The sequence below is a fragment of the Ranitomeya variabilis genome, chromosome 3, assembly GCF_051348905.1.
Source record: "Ranitomeya variabilis isolate aRanVar5 chromosome 3, aRanVar5.hap1, whole genome shotgun sequence".
Taxonomy (NCBI): Eukaryota; Metazoa; Chordata; class Amphibia; order Anura; family Dendrobatidae; genus Ranitomeya; species Ranitomeya variabilis.
In genome coordinates, this window is record NC_135234.1 from 750301218 (window position 1) to 750313514 (window position 12297).

General features: G+C 42.0%; 1 protein-coding gene across 16 annotated transcripts in view; it reads left to right on the forward strand.

Moving 5' to 3' along the window:
* GRM5 (glutamate metabotropic receptor 5) overlaps window positions 1-12297 on the forward strand; it is a 351429-nt gene that overhangs the window by 267834 nt on the left and 71298 nt on the right. For all 16 annotated transcript variants that reach the window (XR_013224104.1, XR_013224105.1, XM_077298566.1 and 13 more), the window contains exon 4: window positions 8297-8532. Coding sequence is in view for 14 of the 16 variants with exons in the window: in XM_077298566.1 (XP_077154681.1) it covers window positions 8297-8532 (236 nt within the window). In the remaining 2 variants the exon portion in view is untranslated. The remainder of the gene's footprint in view (window positions 1-8296; window positions 8533-12297) is intronic.

Genomic DNA, 12297 nt, shown 5'->3' on the forward strand with positions numbered 1-12297 from the left:
TGTGTGGTGAGCACTTTGACCCACCAAGTGCTTCACAGAAGTTTATAATGCAGAGCCGTAAAAATAAAAAATCATATTTTTTCACAAAAATGATCTTTTCGCCCCCAATTTTTTATTTTCCCAAGGGTAAGAGAAGAAATTGGACCCCAAAAAATGTTGTGCAATTTGTCCTGAGTACGCTGATACCCCATATGTGGGTGTAAACCATTGTTTGGGCGCATGGCAGAGCTTGGAAGGGAAGGAGCGCCATTTGACTTTTCAATGCAAAATTGACTGGAATTGAGATGGGACGCCATGTTGCGTTTGGAGAGCCCCTGATGTGCCTAAACATTGAAACTCCCTACAAGTGACACCATTTTGGAAAGTAGACCCCCTAAGGAACTTATCTAGATGTGTGGTGAGCACTTTGACCCACCAAGTGCTTCACAGAAGTTTATAATGCAGAGCCGTAAAAATAAAAAATCATATTTTTTCACAAAAATGATCTTTTCGCCCCCAATTTTTTATTTTCCCAAGGGTAAGAGAAGAAATTGGACCCCAAAAAATGTTGTGCAATTTGTCCTGAGTACGCTGATACCCCATATGTGGGTGTAAACCATTGTTTGGGCGCATGGCAGAGCTTGGAAGGGAAGGAGCGCCATTTGACTTTTCAATGCAAAATTGACTGGAATTGAGATGGGACGCCATGTTGCGTTTGGAGAGCCCCTGATGTGCCTAAACATTGAAACTCCCTACAAGTGACACCATTTTGGAAAGTAGACCCCCTAAGGAACTTATCTAGATGTGTGGTGAGCATTTTGACCCACCAAGTGCTTCACAGAAGTTTATAATGCAGAGCCGTAAAAATAAAAAATCATATTTTTTCACAAAAATGATCTTTTTGCCCCAATTTTTTATTTTCCCAAGGGTAAGAGAAGAAATTGGACCCCAAAAAATGTTGTGCAATTTGTCCTGAGTACGCTGATACCCCATATGTGGGTGTAAACCATTGTTTGGGCGCATGGCAGAGCTTGGAAGGGAAGGAGCGCCATTTGACTTTTCAATGCAAAATTGACTGGAATTGAGATGGGACGCCATGTTGCGTTTGGAGAGCCCCTGATGTGCCTAAACATTGAAACTCCCTACAAGTGACACCATTTTGGAAAGTAGACCCCCTAAGGAACTTATCTAGATGTGTTTTGAGAGCTTTGAACCCCCAAGTGTTTCACTACAGATTATAACGCAGAGCCGTGAAAATAATTTTTTTTTTTTCTCAAAAATGATTTTTTAGCCCCCAGCTTTGTATTTTTACAAGGGTAACAGAATAAATTGGACCCCAAAATTTGTTTTCCAATTTGTCCTGAGTACGCTGATACCCCATATGTGGGGGGGAACTACTGTTTGGGCGCATGACAGAGCTCGGAAGGGAAGGAGCGCCATTTGGAATGCAGACTTAAATGGATTGGTCAGCAGCCGTCACGTTGCATTTGCAGAGCCCCTGATGTACCCAAACAGTACAAATCCCCCACAAGTGACCCCATATTGGAAACTAGACCTCCCAAGGAACTTATCTAGATGTGTTTTGAGAACTTTGAACCCCCAAGTGTTTCACTAAAGTTTATAGCGCAAAGCCGTGAAAATAAAAATTCCTTTTTTTTCACAAAAATGATTTTTTAGCCCCCAGTTTTGTATTTTCACAAGGGTAACAGGATAAATTAGACCCCAAAAGTTGTTGTCCAATTTGTCCTGAGTACGCTGATACCCCATATGTCGGGGGGAACCACTGTTTGGGCGCATGACAGAGCTCGGAGGGGAAGGAGCGCCATTTGGAATGCAGCCTTAAATGGATTGGTCTGCAGGCGTCACGTTGCATTTGCAGAGCCCCTGATGTACCCAAACAGTACAAACCCCCCACAAGTGACCCCATATTGGAAACTAGACCTCCCAAGGAACTTATCTAGATGTGTTGTGAGAACTTTGAACCCCCAAGTGTTTCACTACAGTTTATAATGCAGAGCCGTGAAAATAAAACATCTTTTTTTTCCCACAAAAATGATTTTTAGCCCCCCAAATTTTTATTTTCCTAAGGATAACAAGAGAACTTGGACCCCAGAAGTTGTTGTTCAATTTGTCCCGAGTACGCTGATAACACATATGTTGGGGTAAACCCCTTTTTGGGCGCACGGGAGAGCTCGGAAGGGAAGGAGCACTGTTTTACTTTTTCAACGCAGAATTGGCTGGAATTGAGATTGGACGCCATGTCGCGCTTGGAGAGCCCCTGATGTGCCTGGACAGTGGAAACCCCCCAATTCTACCTGAAACCCTAACCCAAACACACCCCTAACCCTAATCCCAACGGTAACCCTAACCACACCCCTAGCCCTGACACACCCATAATTCTAATCCCAACCCTAATCCAAACGTAAATGTAATCCAAACCCTAACCCTAACTTTAGCCCCAACCCTAACTTTACCTCCAACCCTAGCCCTAACCCTACCCCTAACCCTAACCCTAAACGTGACTGAAATACGTGGCACTGAAATACGTGGCACTGAAATACGTGGCACTGAAATACGTGATACGTGGCACTTAAATACGTGGCACTGAAATACGTGGCACTGAAATACGTGGCACTGAAATACGTGGCACTGAAATACGTGGCACTTAAATAAGTGGCACTGAAATATGTGATATGTGGCACTGAAATACGTGGCACTGAAATACGTGGCACTGAAATACGTGGCACTGAAATACGTGGCACTGAAATATGTGGCACTGAAATACGTAATACGTGGCACTGAAATACGTGGCACTGAAATACGTGGCACTGAAATACGTGGCACTGAAATACGTGGCACTGAAATACGTGGCACTGAAATATGTGATACGTGGCACTTAAATACGTGGCACTGAAACACGTGGCACTGAAATACGTGATACGTGGCACTGAAATACGTGGCACTGAAATACGTGGCACTGAAATACGTGCAACTGAAATACGTGGTACTAAAATATGTGGCACTGAAATACGTGATACGTGGCACTGAAATACGTGGCACTGAAACACGTGGCACTGAAATACGTGATACGTGGCACTGAAATACATGGCACTGAAATACGTGGCACTGAAATACGTGGCACTGAAATACGTGGCACTGAAATACGTGGCACTATGACTGTCAGAAAATGTTCATTAAACGGTTAGGGGTGAGGTTAGGGGTAGAGTTAGGGTTAGGGTTTGGATCCCTTTATCACCTTGATGGTGGTGGGTGGCTTTTCAGTGTGTTTTCTGTTTTTTTTGATAAAAATGCATGCGTTTTTAACGCAAACAAACGCATGTGCTTAAAAACGCAAGAAAATACTGCAGGTTGTATTTCTGAAAATGAACGCATGCAGAAAAAAACCGCATGCGTTTGAAAACGCGACCAAACGCGTACAAAAAAACCGCATGCGTTTTCAATGTTAAATATAGGGAAAAAACGCATGCGTTTTTTGTGCAAAAAACGCTGCAGACAAAAACGGAAGTGTGAAACCAGCGACGCTTTTTATAGCAAAAAAGTTTTTGCGTCTCCACATTTTGAGACCTATAATTTTTCCACATTTGCTCCACAGAGTCATGTGAGGTCTTGTTTTTTGCGGGACGAGTTGACGTTTTTATTGGTAACATTTTCGGACACGTGACCGTTTTTGATCGCTTTTTATTCCGATTTTTGTGAGGCAGAATGACCAAAAACCTGCTATTCATGAATTTCTTTTGGGAGAGGCGTTTATACCGTTCCGGGTTTGTTAAAATTGATAAAGCAGTTTTATTCGTCGGGTCAGTATGATTACAGCGATATCTCATTTATATCATTTTTTTTATGTTTTGGCGCTTTTATACGATAAAAACTATTTTATAGAAAAAATAATTATTTTGGTATCGCTTTATTCTCAGGACTATAACTTTTTTATTTTTTTGCTGATGATGCTGTATGGCGGCTTGTTTTTTGCGGGACAAGATGACGTTTTCAGCGGTACCATGGATATTTATATCAGTCTTTTTGATCGCGTGTTATTCCACTTTTTGTTCGGCGGTATGGTAATAAAGCGTTGTTTTTTGCCTCGTTTTTTTTTTTTTTTCTTACGGTGTTTACTGAAGGGGTTAACTAGTGTGGCAGTTTTATAGGTTGGGTCGTTACGGACGTGGCGATACTAAATATGTGTACTTTTATTGTTTTTTTTTTATTATTTAGATAAAGAAATGTATTTATGGGAATAATATATTTTTTTTTTTTTCATTATTTTGGAATATTTTTTTTTATTTTTTTTTACACATTTGGAAATTTTTTTTTTTACTTTTTTACTTTGCCCCAGGGGGGGACAATACAGATCGGTGATCTGCCAGTTTGCATAGCACTCTGACAGATCACCGATCTGCGAGAAGTACAGGCTGCTTCACAGTGCCTGCTCTGAGCAGGCGTCTGTGAAGCCACCTCCCTCCCTGCAGGACCCGGATCCGCGGCCATCTTGGATCCGGGTCTGGAGCAGGCAGGGAGGGAGGTAAGACCCTCGCAGCAACGCGATCACATCGCGTTGCTGCGGGGGGCTCAGGGAAGCCCGCAGGGAGCCCTCTCCCTGCGCGATGCTTCCCTGCATCGCCGGCACATCGCGATCATGTTTGATCACGGTGTGCCGGGGGTTAATGTGCCGGGGGCGGTCCGTGACCGCTCCTGGCACATAGTGCCGGATGTCAGCTGCGATATGCAGCCGACACCCGGCCGCGATCGGCCGCGCTCCCCCCGTGAGCGCGGCCGATCGGCTATGACGTACTATCCCGTCGGCGGTCATACGGGCCCACCCCACCTCGACGGGATAGTACGTCAAATGTCGGGAAGGGGTTAAAGGAGATCTTTCACCACATTTGACCTATCTAAACTATTAATATGGCACACAGGTTATAAACTGCTGAAAAAGTCCTACCTGTATGCCTCGTATCAGATTCCTTGTTTCTGATAAATCATCTTTTATCACTTTATGTAAATTGCCCCTTCCAGTCTCTGGGGAGGACGGTGCCTGGAAGGTAACTCTGCCTCCAGAGCTTCATATAGCTTTAAATATAAGGGGGAGTTACCAGTGTGATATGTAATGGTTACCATTGTGGTACTAGTGATGTGTAATGGTTATCAGTGTGATGTGTAATGAATACCAGTGTGATGTGTAATGGCCGTTCTCTGCTCTCCTGATCTCACTGCAGAGTTCTGTGTGGTTATAACTGACACATCTACAGGTTCCTCTCAACTTCAGCTTTCATCTCACAGGCAGACAGGGTTATAATATTATTGCAATACAACAAAGCTCGGAGAGAAGACAAAGTTCATTTCTCCTGTTCTGTGTTAGTTACTTGTCTCACACTGGTAACTGCCCTATCATGTAAAATAAGCTCTGGAGGCAGAGTTATCTTCCAGACAACATCCTCCCCATAGCCTGAAATAGCTCATTTACATACAAGGAAAACATGGATTTCTCTGGAATAAAACATCAAATTGCAGATATCAAGATATCATTTTTTTCTACTTTCTGTGACCTACATGGCCATGTAGATGGTGACAGGTAACCTTTTAAAGGGATTTTATGAAACTCACATTATAATTGTCACAGATCCCTCTCCATGCTGCCACTAATTCGTCACGTATCCGCTCTCAGCACGTGACTTTGGGTTGTGCCTGCAAGAGTTAATTTATCTCCCCTCTCTCAGTCCAGCATTCAACCTCTGTCCTATGCTGTAATGGGACCATAAATCACACACCGACCCAGGCCACACACCCGCTCATACACGCTGCCACCACTCACTGAATACACGGGCGATGAGTCCCGGAAATTACTAATACTGTCTACCACTCATAAGGCTCACACACCTTAGGCTATGGATTCTTTAGAACATACAAGGTTCAACTGTTAAAGTTTTATGCTTTAATGCAAAAAGGTTCAGTGCTTACAGTAAAGAAAAAGGTCTAAAAATATTTTAATAAAAAGACATACAACTATGCAAAACAGTATAAAATAAACAGGAGAAAACTTGCAGAAATAGCTAACTTGTAGTCTGCTTCTGCTCCCTGAGGGTAGGATGAATAAAGACCTTATCACATCAGCTTCCCAGGCTGCCCTCACATGTGAACAATTTTGAATGTATACAAGTCAAATTTATAGAGTCACCCAGGAGGTCAGATTTCTAGACCAGCCCGTCAAGTTGATATTCTAATTGCTTGCTTTTGATTGGACCACGGCCGCGACCCCAATGAATATATTATTTTCTCTGAGATTCCCACAGATAGATAGTGTCAGGCTGTAATTGACATATCTCTTCAAAGAGCTAGGAGGTGTCAATGTTCCCTTTCTTCTTGGTTCCCAGCACGACACCCTGGTGAGATTGGAGACAGAAGTATCCTGTCTCAGGAAAATACATATTAACACCTGGGTGAGACCTGCAGCCTTCAGGACTGATGTTCAATTATTATTAGTCACACAATAAACTTATATATAGTTCACGGCACACAGATATTTTTATACATATTTCACTACACCTCCCTCCTTATGAACATGCATGGGGGTTGACTTATAGGTCAGCTCCTGAGTACGTATCTAGTTCCACCCCACCTTGGCGAGATAGGCCATCAGCATTGTCATGATCAATTCCTTTCTTATGCGGAATTGTGAAATCGTATTGCTGTAATATCAGACTCCATCTAAGCAATTTCCTGTTGTCCCCAACTACTCTGTTGAGCCAACTCAATGGGTTATGATCTGTTATCACGGTGAAGTTGTGCCCATAGAGGTATGGTTGCTGCTTCTGCAGAGCCCACACAATTGCCAAACATTCTTTTTCAATGGTGGCATAAGGCACTTCTCTGGGCAGGAGTTTCCTGCTTAGGTACAGAATTGGGTGCTCCTCTCCTTGTTGGTTCACCTGGCTGAGAACCGCACCTAGCCCATAGGTGCTGGCATCTGTCTGCACTACAAACCGGCGAGTGAAATCTGGGGCCTGAAGAACGGGTGAACTAACCAATGCCGACTTTAGGGCAGAAAATGATCTGCAAAGAGTTTGTATGTTCTCCCCGTGTTTGCGTGGGTTTCCTCCGGGTACTCCAGTTTCCTCCCACATTCCAAAGAAATACTGATAGGGAATTTAGATTGTGAGCCCCATCGGGGACATTGATGATAATGTGTGCAAACTGTAAAGCTCTGCTGAATATGTTAGTGCTATATAAAAAATAAAGATTATTATTATTAATATTAGGTTGAGGTTGGGATTGATCTGTCGAACATACAAGTGAGTGAAAGCGGTCTACAAAACCTATTTATAGAAACAGAATGTGTCAGAGTAAATAGTGAAGAGGTTGCGGCTGTTGCTGGTTTTGCCATGGCCCTTTTTCATAGCTCGGTGGGTTGAATAACAAGAACTGAAATATTAAAGGCTTGGAAAACTCCTAAAAACAAGTTATCACCTATCTCCAGGAATGACGAACTTACTGATTGTTGGTAGAATGAAGAATTTTTCTTACCCATAAGACACTTGTATCCCCATTACAAAATGGGTTCGGTAGATCGAATGCCAAAGCACCGCTTCATTCATTCTCTATGTAGACAAAGCCCAACACTCAGCTGGCCCATAGAGAATGGATGGAGCGGCGTTTGAGCATGGCCTCCCTTCTTAGTGCCTTGTTCTGCCGATTAAGTTCCCAGAGGTTGGACCACCACCAATAAATAACCTATCACTTATCCTCTGAATAGTTGTTAACTTCTTTTCACTAGACAACCAATTTAAAGATATTTTATATCTGACGTTTAGATACAGATATGGATGTGAATATGCTCCTCATGGGTGTACTCTAAAGGATAAAAAAAATCTAAAAATCAATTCTAAAAGTAAACACAAGAAAAACTTCATGGGTGGCTGTCAAGTAATTGAAATGTTTGTTTATATACCCGCTTGGGAATTTCCCTATAGTCCCACCAGGGAACGCCCCTGACCCAAGCAGGACCCCTGACTTATGGACAAGGTTTACACAAATCCCACCCCTACTTGTCACCTTGTCCCAAACTCATGCCTGATTGCAAGATGGGGCTCAGATACACTGTAATGAGCCAGGTATGGGTACTCGTGTCCTTTAAATCACCTGAAATAACATTTTTCTGGTTTCATGGTTTGGGGGAACAATGAGGGATCTGCGGGATTTAATAAAGTAGCTATTATAAAAATGTTCAGCAGATAAGAACATCAATCACATTTTTGTATGAGATTGCAGACGGGAGGATTTATCGTGTTATTTATCTCCGCAGTGATGGCTGGGCAGACAGGTACGATGTGACAGACGGTTATCAGCGAGAGGCTGCCGGAGGAATAACCATCAAGCTGCAGTCTCCTGATGTGAAATGGTTTGACGATTATTACCTGCAGCTACGGCCGGAGACCAATCTCCGCAATCCTTGGTTCCAGGAGTTTTGGCAAAACAAGTTCAAGTGCAAATTGAAAGGATATTCGCAGGACAACCAAATCTACAACAAGACCTGCAGCGGTGAGTGAGCAGATCTGTCCTTCCATCAATGTGTCATTACCCAATGTCAACTCATAGGCGAGTATCAGAGGACAGAGAATGCAATAAATGATAATTCCTACAGGTCACGTGACGCTGCGTCGTAGATCGGAGGGCAGGATGGCTGGGACGTAAGCCTCTTATCTTACATAACCGCAGCACGAAATATGGAGGCATATTAGATTCCATGGTCATTACTGTAATTATGTTAAACTGGAAGCCATTTAATATTAATGAGGTTTGATCTGTCGTAGCTCATCAGATATTCTAAGTTATCTGGAGATACATGACCATCTTATTCTGCGGAAGAGTTTTCATTAAGGGGGCCTAGAAATAAGTCATACTTGAAAGAAGTCTCCAAAAGTTCTCTTAGTGTCACTCCCTTTGTGTCAGAGGGTGAAAAATGAAAACCAAAAATACAACAGAAAAATTATACTGTAAAGAATGTACAGTACAGACCAAAAGTTTGGACACACCTTCTCATTTAAAGATTTTTCTGTATTTTCATGACTATGAAAATTGTAAATTCACACTGAAGGTATTAAAACTATGAATTAACACATGTGGAATTATATACTTAACAAAAAAGTGTGAAACAACTGAAAATATGTCTTATATTCTAGGTTCTTCAAAGTAGCCACCTTTTGCTTTGATGACTGCTTTGCACACTCTTGGCATTCTCTTGATGAGCTTCAAGAGGTAGTCACGGGGAATGGTCTTCCAACAATCTTGAAGGAGTTCCCAGAGATGCTTAGCACTTGTTGGCCCTTTTGCCTTCACTCTGCGGTCCAGCTCACCCCATACCATCTCGATTGGGTTCAGGTCTGGTGACTGTGGAGGCCAGGTCATCTGGCGTAGCACCCCATCACTCTCCTTCTTGGTCAAATAGCCCTTACACAGCCTGGAGGTGTGTTTGGGGTCATTGTCCTGTTTAAAAATAAATGATGGTCCAACGAAACGCAAACCGGATGGAATAGCATGCCGCTGCAAGATGCTGTTTCAGTATGCCTTCAATTTTGAATAAATCCCCAACAGTGTCACCAGCAAAGCATCCGCACACCATCACACCTCCTCCTCCATGCTTCACGGTGGGAACCAGGAATGTAGAGTCCATCCGTTCACCTTTTCTGCGTCGCACAAAGACACGGTGGTTGGAACCAAAGATCTCAAATTTGGACTAATCAGACCAAAACACAGATTTCCACTGGTCTAATGTCCATTCCTTGTGTTCTTTAGCCCAAACAAGTCTCTTCTCCTTGTTTCCTGTCCTTAGCAGTAGTTTCCTAGCAGCTATTTTACCATGAAGGCCTGCTGCACAAAGTCTCCTCTTAACAGTTGTTGTAGAGATGTGTCTGCTGCTAGAACTCTGTGTGGCATTGACCTGGTCTCTAATCTTAGCTGCTGTTATCCTGCGATTTCTGAGGCTGGTGACTCGGATAAACTTATCCTCAGAAGCAGAGGTGACTCTTGGTCTTCCTTTCCTGGGGCAGTCAACATGTGAGACAGTTTCTTTGTTGCGCTTGATGGTTTTTGCCACTGCAGTTGGGGACACTTTCAAAGTTTTCCCAATTTTTCAGACTGACTGACCTTCATTTCTTAAAGTAATGATGGCCACTCGTTTTTCTTTACTTAGCTGCTTTTTTCTTGCCATAATACAAATTATATCAGTCTATTCAGTAGGACTATCAGCTGTGTATCCACCAGACTTCTGCACAACACAACTGATGGCCCCAACCCCATTTATAAGGCAAGAAATCCCACTTATTAAACCTGACAGGGCACACCTGTGAAGTGAAAACCATTCCCGGTGACTACCTCTTGATGCTCATCAAGAGAATGCCAAGAGTGTGCAAAGCAGTCATCAAAGCAAAAGGTGGCTACTTTGAAGAACCTAGAATATAAGACATATTTTCAGTTGTTTCACACTTTTTTGTTAAGTATATAATTCCACATGTGTTAATTCATACTTTTGATGCCTTCAGTGTGAATTTACAATTTTTATAGTCATGAAAATACAGAAAAATCTTTAAATGAGAAGGTGTCCAGTCTCTTTGTCTGTACTGTACATAGGTAATGGGGCCATACCGCACACACGACTACACAAATCAGAATCATAGTTTTTAAGCTTGACTGTAGACATAAACTTAAACCCTGACATGTTGATCCAGAAGAAGACAAAAATCCCATGAGGAAGATGGTATTTGCTTTGAATTAGAGGATAAATCCTTCCTGACTCCACATACAGTAATCAGACTAGTTCCCTGGATCAATGTCCCATCACAGAATCTAATACTCATAAACTGTAAGGTTATATTTTCCAAAAAAGGCATCCAGGCCCTTCTTGAATGTTTTAGGCAACCAATCATGACAACGTCAGAGAGAGAGTTCCATAATCTCACTGCTCTTATTGTATAGCACAGTCTCACTGCTCTTACAGTAAATCATAGTCTCACCGCTCGTACAGTAAAGTATCCATAGTCCCACTTCTCTTACTGTAAATAATAGTATCACTGCTCTTACAGTATATAAATCATAGTCCCAATGCTCTTACAGTAAAGAATCCATAGTCTCACTTCTCTTACTGTAAATAATTCATAGTCTCACTGATCTTTCAGTAAGGAATCAATAGTATATCTGCATTGCCAGCAAATAATCCATAGTCTCATTGATTTTACAGTAAAGAATCCAGTCTCACTGCTTTTGCAGCAAAGAATCCATAGTCTCACTGTTCTTACAGTAAAGAATCCATAGTCTCACTGCTTTTTCAGTAAAGAATCCATAGTCTCACTGCTCTTACAGTAAATAATCCATAGTCTCACTGATCTTTCAGTAAAGAATTCATAGTCTCACTGCTCTTACAGTAAATAATCCATAGTCTCAGTGATCTTTCAGTAAAGAATCCATAGTCCCACTGCTCTTACAGTAAATAATCCATAGTCTCACTGATCTTTCAGTAAAGAATCAATAGTATATCTGCATTGCCAGCAAATAATCCATAGTCTCATTGATTTTACAGTAAATAATCCAGTCTCACTGCTTTTGCAGCAAAGAATCCATAGTCTCACTGTTCTTACAGTAAAGAATCCATAGTCTCACTGCTCTTTCAGTAAAGAATCCAGTCTCACTGCTTTTGCAGCAAAGAATCCATAATCTCAATGTTCTTACAGTAAAGAATCCATAGTCTCACTGCATTTTCAGTAAAGAATCCATAATCTCACTGCACATACAGTAAAGAATCCATAATCTCACTGCTCTTTCAGTAAAGAATCCATAGTCTCACTGCTCGTCCAGTAAAGAATCCATAATCTCACTGCACGTACAGTAAAGAATCCATAGTCTCACTGCTCTTACAGTAAAGAATGGCTGTCTGTGATGATGATTACACCTTCGTTCCTCTAGATGTAGAGGATGCCCCCTTGTCACTGCCAAAGGCCTGGGTGTAAAAAAAATCATTAATCTCTGTACTGTCCCTTCATATATTTGTACAGTGTAATAAGATTGCTCCGAATCCTTTGTTTTTCCAAAATGATAACCCCGAGTCTGATAACTCGTCTCCAGCAGTCATACAGTCCCCTAATAACCTTGGTCGCTCTTCTCTGCTGTGTCCTTCTTATACACTAGAGATGAAAATTGTGCCCAGTATCTAAGAGTGGCCGCATTAGTGACTTATATACAGGCAAAGCTATGCTCTTATTTTGTGCATGGGTTTTTAATGCATCCCATAATTTTATTTGCCTTGACAGCAGC